The following is an 11,525-nucleotide window of genomic DNA, read 5'->3' on the forward strand; positions in this document are numbered from 1 at the left end:
TGGCGCTGCACCTCAGTTTTTTCAGGTCAGTGGAGCTGAGAAGCAGCGACACATACACAGCGCCCCCATCCTCATGGTGTGTATGTGGTGCTGCACCTCAGTCTGTTCAGGTCATTTTAGCTGAGAGGCAGCGACACATACACAGCGCCCCCGTCCTTATGGTGTGTATGTGGTGCTGCACCTCAGTCTGTTCAGGTCAGTGGAGCTGAGAGGCAGCGACACATATATCCTGAGGACTCTTTATTACATAGAAAGCAGAGATTTTTTTCTAATTTCGTACATTCCCTTTAACATCTGTATTTTGGACTTTTTGGTCCGGCGTACACACAGCATCGGCCACCGGCTCCATGGTGCCTTGTCTGCTATCATCTGGTACATTTATCCTCAGGAATTGTATAGTAGATGTTGATCCCACCAATGTGACCACGACCTGCGCCGCTCTAAGTGTATAGGAATTTATACCATCTCTCCACAAAGAACAGCAGCACCTCATTCTGCAGATACATGTGCGCCCCATTGGGGGGGGGATCCATATGTACCACCCATAATGCAATATACAGGCATACAGCATGTACGAGATGAGAAGACCCCAATAACAATAATTTTAGATGTGGTGGAATTAATGTGGATTGAGAATCAGATTCTCCAGTACAAATCTGGAGGACTTTATTGTACATTTGAAGAAATCAATTTTCTTAGGATATAAAAAAAATGGCCTCTGATCCTCATTTGTTTCCTGAAAACTGGGTACAAAATCAGTAGGGGGGGCACCAAAGGGCAGTTTTGCACAGGGCGCCATTCAGGCTAAGGTCACCCCTGCTCAAATCGCTTCATCCTCAGCAGATATCGCGTCTTTGGATAAATGGATAAAACTAATCAGGAACAATCAATGGGCGCTCTTGGGTTTTTCTTTCTTTCTTCTTTTTTACCTTTATGAATTTGCTACTAACAAGGTGAAATTCCAACTTGCATAAGGTGAAGAGACGGTGCGAGCAACCACAGGAAATAGTGGAGCTTCAGCTGTAGCAAGCACGGCAGAATCACTTTGTAGACAAACACCACTTCACTACTAGTGAGTGGGCTCCATGCAGGACTTGTGTGCCATGTTATGATGCTTTGAATACTCTACTAACATGGTTAGCGCTGATGATGTCATAATCAGCATCATTATACCAATTTTATACATTCTGCAAAAAACGCTGAAGGTCATGATGGATAAGGTTGTGGCTTGGGAAGAAGAGGAGCAGGAGAAGACATTGACCTATTTATCTGTGCTATCATCCACACAGGGGTTAGAAGTACAGTTTCTGTGCCGAAGGTGGAATTGACCTCAACTTGCCAGCCAGGGGACAGATTAGGAGAAGGAGGAGGAGGAACCATCTGTCCAGAAGGGTGGAAGTTAGGTCATGGGCATCACTGCAGCATGACTGGGGGGATATAGAGGAGCCAGTCCACACCACTACGAATGAGGACAGCTTGTTGTGCACTTTGGGAAGTCTGGCACACACGAGCTAATATATGCAGTTGTGCCTGTGCAACGGCGCTCAAGTTTCAGGGATTCTGACCAGTGGTGATTACTGGGTCTACTCTACCAAGACATTGCTACTTTTGCCCCTGGAGCGGGATTGAAAAAAACACAAATGTAAAGCCAAGTTGTATAAAGCTGTACTTATGGAATTTCAACCAGACATTGTGGGTTCGGTGGAAAAGCAAAGCAGTGTAGGAGGAGGAAGATGAGGATGTGAACAACACAGCGGTTTCACTGATGGCCACACCTCTGGAAGGAGGGTCATCATGGCTGCAATGTGACAACAGTTCCTGTGCAGTCCACCACACCATCTGGCAATACCATGTGCTATGGTTCCTATTTTAAGGAGTCAGCATTTAGCAAATGTCTCGGGAGGGGAGGACGCCGTCGCTACTGCGCTCCCGCTAACGCTCGGGTCCGGCGCTGCTCGGCTGCTGCTGCTGCTCGGTGGCTCGAGCGGTGGGCTGGATCCGGGGACTCCTCGCCCGTGAGTGAAAGGGGTGGTTGGTTTGGGGGATTTAGTCCGTGACGCCACCCACGGGTCATGGTGAAGATGGGCACCACCGCTGCTGGTGACGGGGATCCCGGGAGCGATGGTAGGGAGCAGCTGGGACGTTGTTTTCACCCTCCGTGGGTAGGGGTTGGTGGTCCCGGGGCCCGGCGATGATGTGACGGGGAGGCAGGGTTGGTGAGGTGCAGGGTTGCAGGAACAGCGCGGCGCGGTGCCGGATGGCACGGCTGTACTCACTCAGCAAGAAAGGTACAAAGTCCTCGGTAAACCAAACGGATGGATAGACGGGTCCCGCAGCCGGCTGCAATGCTTCTCCCCGGACAGGTGATGGCGCCTGTCTTTCCCTTCACCTTGATGTTCTCTTTCTGACTACTATGGATTCCCAACGGTAGTCCGCTCCCCGATGTATGGGTACTGGAGGAGCCCGTTTGCCCGCAGACGCTGGCCCTTGGATCTCTAGCCTTAGGCGGTAGCTGTATACCCTCATGGTGTGGGCGGTTGCCTTCAATCGGGACTTTTGCTGTTGTGAAACCCCTGGGGTTCCAGTCACATTCGGATCTGACTATTGTCGGCGGCTCCAAGCCTGGTCGGGGTCCGATGGCCCTGCCTGTGTGTGCTGGCTTCACTTTGCTCCCCGGTCGGTACCGGATGGCCATCACCCGTTCCCGGTCCTACGGTTCCGCGTTGCTCCACCACTCCTGCAGACGGCCACCACCGTCTGCCAACCTTGCTGTCAGTGCCTGGGCCACAAACCCAGACACCCAAGTGTTTGTTCCTCTCCCTTCAATTCCTAAACTGTTCTCCAACTTCTAAGTGACCCTTTTACCGCCTCCAGGCCTGTGAACTCCTCGGTGGGTGGAGCCAACCGCTTAGCCCCACCCCACCTGGTGTGGACATCAGTCACTGGAGGGAGGCAATGAGGATTTTTGTTTGGCTGGTGTCCCTGTCTAATGGGGGTGGGGGTGTTTATGTGTTATCTGTGACGACCTGGCTAGGCCAGGGCGCCACACAAACATGAAGGAAGAGTACGTGTCCACATGTATCTCAGTGCTAGCTGATGGTTCTGCATCATTTCTGGGTTGCAAAATTGAAGACATGGCCTTTCACACTATGCCTTGGGGGTGCTGGACTCCTTTGCTGCAAGTGTACTGTCTAAACGTATGTTCTGCATGCTTGGGGTCAACACAGACAGGAGCGTCCATCTGTCCTCAGCTAACATGGACAAGCTGACTTTGATTAAAATTAATGTCTTGTATTACACCAGACTTGTCCATACCTTTCGTTGAGCAAACAACTAGATGATCCGCAAACAAACAGTGGTATACTTAATTTGTCATACCCATTGTTTTGGGGGCTCCAAAAATAGAGTAACCCCTAAATATAATGTTAGATTGTAAACCCAATAAATTAATGGATTGCTGCCTCCTCCTCCTTCTTCTCCAAAATTATACTTGTCACCAGTTGGCATCTCGCGTAGCTGTGTGACTGGCACCCTATGCAAACGCCATCTGTGTGCATGTTTAGTATCAGCAACCACGACCTCCATGATATGGTAGGCCCAAGAGTGATTGTCTCATTGGTATTCTGCACCTATGTTGCCCCCACCTTTATCATGAGAGGCTGGCTGTATCCTGTGAGTATATTTGCTGTTTGATCTTTGTTTGCTAATGGCTGTTTTTGGTGAGGTTTTCTTAACTTCTTTTGAATTTGTGTCCTTTTCTGTGATCTTTTTTCTTTGCTTAACTCAATTACGCGGAGTTTACTAGAGCTTCAAAGGAGCCACTGGATCCTCTTTCATCCTCCTTGATGACATCACTGAGCAGCCTTGCCCTTCTCCGCCTTCCATTAGAGTAGACCCCACAGATGCTCCATAATGTTTAATTCTGGACATGTTTGGCCAGACCAGCACCTTTATCCTCAGTTTCTTTACCTTGGCAGTGGTCATCTTGGAGGTGAGTTTGGGGTTATTATGTACTGCCAATTGTCAAAAGTTTCTGAAGGGAGGGGATCTTGCTCTGCTTCAGTATGTCCCAGTACATGTTGACATTTATGGTTCCCTCAATGAACTCCAAACCATGAAACTCCCATCACCATGCTTGAACGCATTCAGGACACACTTACAGTATATTTTTAATCCTCACTGGACTACAGGACATGTTTCCAGTAATCCATGTCCTGTGTCTGTTTGTTTTCAGCAAACTGTAGGTTTTCTTTTCAGTGGCTGTAGAAGAGGCTTCCTTTTGGGATTAGAACCATGCAGAACAATTTGATGCATTATGCACCATATGGTCCGAGTACTTACAGGCGGACCCTCAACCTCTGTAACCTCTTCATTAATTCTGGCAGCACTCACCTCTGAATATGACGATGAGCATGTGCACTCCATTTCTTTAGTGAACCATGGTGAGGCCTGTTTTGAGTAGAATCTCTCTTATTAAATTACTGTATGGTCTTGACTACCGTGTTGCAGGTCAGTCTCAGGGTCTTGGCAATCTTCTTATACACTGTGTGCATAATTATTAGGCAAATGAGTATTTTGATCACATTATGCTTTTTATACGTTGTCCTACTCCAAGCTGTATAGGCTTGAGAGCCAACTAATAATTAAGTAAATCAGGTGATGTGCATCTCTGTAATGAGGAGGGGTGCGGTGTAATGACATCACCACCCTATATAAGGTGTGCTTAATTATTAGGCAACTTCTTTCCCTTTGGCAGAATGGGTCAGAAAAGAGATTTGACGGGCTCTGAAAAGTCCAAAATTGTGAGATGTCTTGCAGAGGGATGCCGCAGTGTTAAAATTGCCAAACCTTTGAAGCGTGATCACTGAACAGTCAAGCGTTTTATGGCAAATAGCCAACAGGGTTGCATGATGCGTGTTGGGCAAGAAAGGCACAAAATGACTGTCCATGAATTGAGGAAAATCAAGCGTGAAGATGCCAAGATTCCATTTGCCACCGATTTGGCCATATTTCAGAGTTGCAACGTTACTGGAGTATCAAAAAGCACAAGGTGTGCCATACTCAGGGACATAGCCAAGGTAAGGAAGGCTGAAAAACCATCACCTCTGAACAAGAAACATAAGATAAAACCTCAAGACTGGGCCAAGAAATACCTGAATACTGATTTTTGAAAGGTTTTATGGACTGATGAAATGAGAGTGACTCTTGATGGGCCAGATGGATGGGCCAGAGGCTGGATCAGTAAAGGGCAGAGGCTCCGACGCCAGCAAGGTGGAGGTGGGCACTGGTATAGGCTGGTATCATCAAAGATGAACTTGTGGGACCTTTTCGGGTTGAGCATGGAGTGAAGCTCAACTCCCAGAACTACTGCCAGTTTCTGTAAGACAACTTCTTCAAGCAGTGGTACAGGAAGAAGTTGGTATCGTTCAAGAAAAACATGATTTTCATGCAGGACATTACTCCATCACATGCATCCAACTACTCCACAGCGTGGCTGGCCAGTAAAGGTCTAAAAGATGAAAAAATAATGACATGGCCCTCTTGTTCACCTGATCTGAACCCCATAGAGAACCTGTGGTTCTTCATAAAATGTGAGATCTACAGGGAGGGAAAACAGTACACCTCTGGGAACAGTGTCTGGGAGGCTGTGGTGGCTGCTGCACGCAATGTTGATCCTAAACAGATCAAGCAACTGACAGAATCTATGGATGGTCGGCTGTTGAGTTGCATAATAAAGAAAGGGGGCTATATTGGTCACTAATGTTTTTGGGTTTTGTTTTTGCATGTCAGAAATGTTTATTTCTAAATTTTGTGCAGTTATATTGGTTTACCTGGTGAAAATAAACAAGTGAGATGGGAATAGATTTGGTTTTTATTAAGTTGCCTAATAATTCTGCACAGTAATAGTTACCTGCACAAACAGATATCCTCCTAAGATAGCCAAATCTAAAAAACCAACCACCAACTTCCAAAAATATTAAGCCTATATATTTATGAGTCTTTTGGGTTGATTGATCAATAATAAGAAAATCCTCTAAAATACAACATGCTTAATAATTCTGCACATGGTGTAGCTTAGGCCACCTTTATGTAAGGCAATTAATCTTTTTTTCCTTTTCTCAGAGATTTCTTTGCCCTGAGTAGCCATGTTTTCTTCCAGTGACCAGCAAGAGAGTGTGAGCGATAACATCGAATGTAACACACCTGCTGCCCATTCACACCTGAGATCTTAATGGAGGGAAAATGTCTTGTTGGCCACAGCTTGGCCGTTTTCAGTTAGGGGTGTAATCACTTTTGTTACCAGTGGTTTAGACATTAAAGGCTGTGTGAGAGATTTAGAGGGCACCAAAGTTACCCTGTTATCCAAGCTGCGCACTGACACTGTTCATTGTATCACAGGGTCAGATCTTCAATGTGGTCCAATGAAAAGATCTAATAAAATATTTATAAAAATGTCAGTGGTGTACTCATCTTTGTTATATACTTTGTTATTTATGTATAAATACATTTTTCTTAATTGAGAACATTTCTGTTGGTTTCCGCATTACTATGTCTCATGTACTTTATTCTTTATTTATCACAGATAATACAATCCCCTGTGAGCGCCTTATTGCTCCTTAGCGATTCCCAGTTTTCCTCAGGATGTATAAATAGGGAATCGTATTTTTCCCTTAATCAGTAAAAGTCACCCAGGCCGGAGATTCTTCATAATTAGGAAAAAAATATTCCACAACATTCACATAAGAATTTCATAATTAACAAAAAACAGTTCCTGTTCTATGAAGGAGAGGTTTTAGGAAGGGTTTTAAAGTTTATGCTATGAAAACCAAGGTTCTGGACATATTTTCTGATTAATATATTCTGACTTTGTTTTTTCCATTCTGCATCAGTAACAGTTTGTTGTGACTTTAGCAGAAGGTAAGAGGCTTCCACCTTCTCTTCATTCTTGCAGCCGGTAATGGAGAATTTAGAGTGGTGCTATTTGACCAAAAAACTTGGATCTTCTGAAGCTCTGTCCATCAGATGCCATATTATTGCAGAATCTCCTACCTTGAAGCAGTTCTCCCACACTGGGGCTAAGACCTTGCAGATGTTTTTTGCACGCTGAGGGCTTTTGGATACCTGGGCTTTGCAGCAGTGTAATTTGTTGCAATCATTTACACTGCAAAATTCTTATCATGGCTAGTGAAATACTATGAATCTTTTGGACAAGTCACTGGGGTGACTGGTGATTTTCCTTTCGTACAAAATAATGACTAATATTTTACAGCTCTATATTTGGCCTTTGCACATTGGGTCATTATAGCTGTTGAGAGCGGCTTCTGAAGCTCCTTAGTGCCGGGAATGTCCATTCAGGCTCCACCGGTCTGCGCCAATGGATTCTCTTAAGGTAAAGCTTCCTTACATCTTGCTACAGATAGATTTCAATGAATAATTTAAAAATGAAATCAGAAGAGTTGTCATCAGTTGTATCATGTGCCATCAATAACTACACAATAGCAAATAGGCATGATAGTGTAGTGAGTAATCCACCCATTTATTGAGTTCCTACCTTCTCCCTTTGATGAAGCGGCTGGCCTCATGGCCATGGGCCGCGAAATGTACGTTAGGGAACCTCCCACCGCTCCACATAACGGTAATGTCTTGATCATCTAGTTACTACCTTCTGATGTGCTTCTCTGCCATTTAGTTGTTCTACCCCTTGTGCCCTCGTAATGGATCTGCCTTTGGGAGATCCACCCTGTTTGTTACTCTTCCTCTCATGTATCCACATTGATGATTTTCTAGGATCAGTTCTCTATACATTTTTGACACTTGGAGTTTCCTAGCCACTGTACCCTGATAGTGTACTGATCCATGCTTTTTCTATGTGTATGTTATCAATTACCCATTTATTGAGAGTCACTACGGAAAGAGCGCCATGGCATGTAAAACTAATTATGTGGGACTGACCTTATAATCAGTATTTAAAGGAATATTTGCAATACTGATGTGTATGAGCCTGTAGGCTTGGATATGTTTCGGGAGGGTTTTCTGAGGAGTGTGTTTTTTAGAGGATCCTCTATAATTCCCCCCTAGAGATCACTTCTAGAGGTGAATGAACCTGAAGTTAGGTATTCAGTGTTCAAACCAAACACAGACTTCACAAAAAAACAGAGTTCGGGTTTGGAGTATGCTTGAGCAATGCTGTGGTCTGGTATGCTCAGTGCTCAACCAAGTGTGAGCCCCTTGCAGTGTTTGATCAGCTCACACTGGGATTAACAACAAGATGATCGGAAGTAGTGTGCACTAAATTTTAGGGAATAACCCCATCCACCCTTTCCCAGAAGTGATCTGTTTATGGCTAGCTGCATGTGTGTGGAGACATTAACTGCAGAATTAGTGACTTCCATTGGGGTTCAAGTCAAGTCCAAGTCCAAAATTTAACTTTATCTAACGTCCGGTTGAACCCACAGAAGCAAACTTCCACGGGTCCGCTCATGTCTAATCCCTTCAAAAGTCCTTGGAAATCTCTTTCTGTTCAATTTATTCTGGGAAATTATTTTCATAGAATCATAGAATATTAGAGTTAGGATGGACCTCCTGGGTCATCTAGTCCAACTACCTGATCAAAGGTGGTGTTACGTCACCACCAGAGTCCACTCCATCGACTTCTACTCCGATCGCCAGGTGACACCATGTGCCTGCCGTGGATAGTGCTGGTGATGGGAGAGGAGTCGATGCCAGTGGTGCCGGTGGGCGCAGGCTCCGCTCATCCACTGGTCTGGGTTTCCTGGGGATCTGCAGTGCCACTGGCTGTAGGTGGTGGGTGTCTCCCAGCGGAAGAACCATCATTCAGCTACAGCCTATGGGAAGGCACCACACCCTTTTTAATGCCCCTCCTGTCTGCTGACCACTGCGAGAGATAGTTCTGAAAATTCTGGCTCCCGTTTCGTCCTGTTCTATGATTTTGTGTGCTTATTACCGCTTGTTTCCTGACTACCCTCCTGCCTGCTGTTTTTGTACCTCGCTGCCTGATCCGGTTTTGACCTCTGCTTGTTTCTGATTACGTCCTTGCCTGCCGATTCTGTCCCTGTTCCGCAATTCCTGGTTTGACCCTGCCTAACGACTGCTCTCAGACTGCAGCCTTCCAAAGGTAGTGATCTCCAGGGCCCTGTGTAATTCCAAATCCCTGTATAGGGGTTAAAGGGTTTCAGGGTTCTAGGGGGTCCTGATTTGTGACTGGCTTCCCTCTAGCCTGTCCATTACAGCCCATCTGAGTCTGTAGATCCAGGCAGGCGTTACAGGAGGATTCACTAAATTATCCCAGACAGATGTCCGTCTAACCTCTTTTTAAAGACTTCCATTGAAGGAGAACTCACAACCTCTCGTGGCAGCCTGTTCCACTCATTGATCACCCTCACTGTCAAAAAGTTTTTTTCTAATGTCTAATCTGTGTCTCCTCCTCATCAGTTTCATCCCATGGCTTCTAGTCTTTCCTTGTGAAAATGAGAATAAAACTGATCCCTCTTCAGTGTGACAGCCTTTAAGATATTTGTAGACAGCTATTAAGTCTCCTCTCAGTCTTCTCTTTTGCAAACTAAACAATCCTAAATCCTGTAACCGTTCCTCATAGGACATGGTTTGCAGACCAGTCACCATTCTGGTCTCTCTTCTCTGAACTTGCTCCAGTTTGTTGATGTCTTTTTTAAAATGTGGTGCCCAGAACTGGACACAATATACAATTTTGGCTATTTTTAAGTTTAAGTATTTTTTTTTCTCTTTTCATTGTAAAGACGTTTTGAAATACACAAATAGAAATAAAAAAGTGCATGAGAAGTCTGCCCTGACAGCATCCGCACTATGAAGTCAAAAGTCAGCAAAAAATAAAAATAGACAATAAAATACAGCCCTTGCAAACCTCTTAAAACTCTCTTCAGGAAACACTTTGAGAAAATTATAACTTCTTAAAAATGTTACCCCATAGATGTGCTTCCTTAATTGTTTTCCACTTACAAAACTCTTAATATTGGAATACTCATGGTAAACATTGTTTTATTGATATGTCAATACCTCTCAATTTTTTATGTTGTTTTCAGATGATGCAGGAGATAAATCGGTCCTCAATAACTGTGATCCATCTCTTGGGGTTTCAGGACATCCATAGAGTAACCTTCATGGTCTTCTTCCTCTTCTTTGTTGTTTATTGTGTGACATTATGTGGGAACCTTCTGATTATTGTCCTGGTGTCCTACAGCCAAATCCTCCACACTCCCATGTACTTCTTTCTCACACAACTCTCTTTGTCAGACATTATCCTGGCCTCTGATATCCTTCCTAATATCCTACAGGCTATTGTGATTGAGGATAACATATTATCTTTCATGGACTGCATTGCTCAGTTCTACTTCTTTGATGTCTCAGAAACGGCCGAATGTCTTCTTCTAACTGTGATGAGTTACGATAGATACTTGGCCATCTGTCGACCTCTTCACTATACATACATTATGAATCACCAGTTTTGTCTGAGAATGGTTTTCGCGACATGGATAACGAGCGCTTGTGTTGTATTAATTCACACTCTAACAATAACCAAACTTGACTTCTGTGGACCAAATATAATTGATCACTTCTTCTGCGATCTTGACCCAATCCTTCAACTTTCGTGTTCAGATATCACTGCCGTAGAGATAGAAGTTACAATGCTAAGTGCTCTTCTGGTGGTCATCCCTTTCTTCATCATCATTATTTCATATGTGTATATTATTGTCACCATTTTGCAGATTCCGTCAATCACTGGAAGGCAGAAGGCTTTTTCCACCTGTAGTGCTCACCTGTTTGTAGTGTCCATGTATTATGGGACTCTTCTCTGTGTTTACTTGGTTCCAAACAGTAACCAGTCTTGGAACGTTACCAAATTCCTGTCCTTACTGTATACAGTGGTGACTCCAATAATGAATCCAATTATATACAGTCTTCGAAACAAAGATTTGCGGAGTGCGGCAGAAAAAATCATCTCTGACCTCTGTCACTTAGAGAGAAATTAGCAGTAACTACAAGTGCATCTCAATAAACTAGAATGTCATCAAAAAGTTAATTTATTTCAGTAATTCAATACAAAAAGAAAAACATATATTATATAGAGGTTAATAACTGTCTGGTCCCTTGGAGGGCACATATGAATTGTTTTTTGGTAATATGACACTCATTTAATTGTGCCCAACAAACAACAATAATATTATAACTGCTTTATGTGCAAAATATTTCTTTTTGTATTTAAATCTACTTTATACTAAGATTTTTTAAATAATTTATTATATCTAATCACTGGGTTCTTCCTGAACACTTCATTACATGGACACTTTTGATTGATTGCTCTCAGTGAGAGAGACAAAATCACTGAGAGCAATCAATCATTTTTCAACTGGCTAACACGGTAAGAAAACCTTTTTCTTTTAACTAAAAATGGACACTTTTCACACGTACATAACCCTATAAGCATTTCAACCAATTTCGTCCTCATTAACCCTGATGCAGCATCTTGT

General features: G+C 43.8%; 1 protein-coding gene across 1 annotated transcript; it reads left to right on the forward strand.

Annotated features, from left to right (window-relative positions):
* Nucleotides 1-10,082: 10,082 nt before the first annotated feature.
* Nucleotides 10,083-11,027, forward strand: LOC142302920 (olfactory receptor 11L1-like). The gene has a single exon (XM_075344023.1). The coding sequence runs from the start codon at nt 10,083-10,085 to the stop codon at nt 11,025-11,027; it is 945 nt and encodes a 314-aa protein (XP_075200138.1).
* The last annotated feature ends 498 nt before the right edge of the window (nt 11,028-11,525 follow it).

The sequence above is a fragment of the Anomaloglossus baeobatrachus genome, chromosome 4, assembly GCF_048569485.1.
Source record: "Anomaloglossus baeobatrachus isolate aAnoBae1 chromosome 4, aAnoBae1.hap1, whole genome shotgun sequence".
NCBI lineage: Eukaryota > Metazoa > Chordata > Amphibia > Anura > Aromobatidae > Anomaloglossus > Anomaloglossus baeobatrachus.

Coding starts and splice junctions, on each gene's coding strand:
- LOC142302920 (XM_075344023.1), top strand. CDS start 10,083: ATGCAGGAGATAAATCGGTCCTCAATAACTGTGATCCATCTCTTGGGG.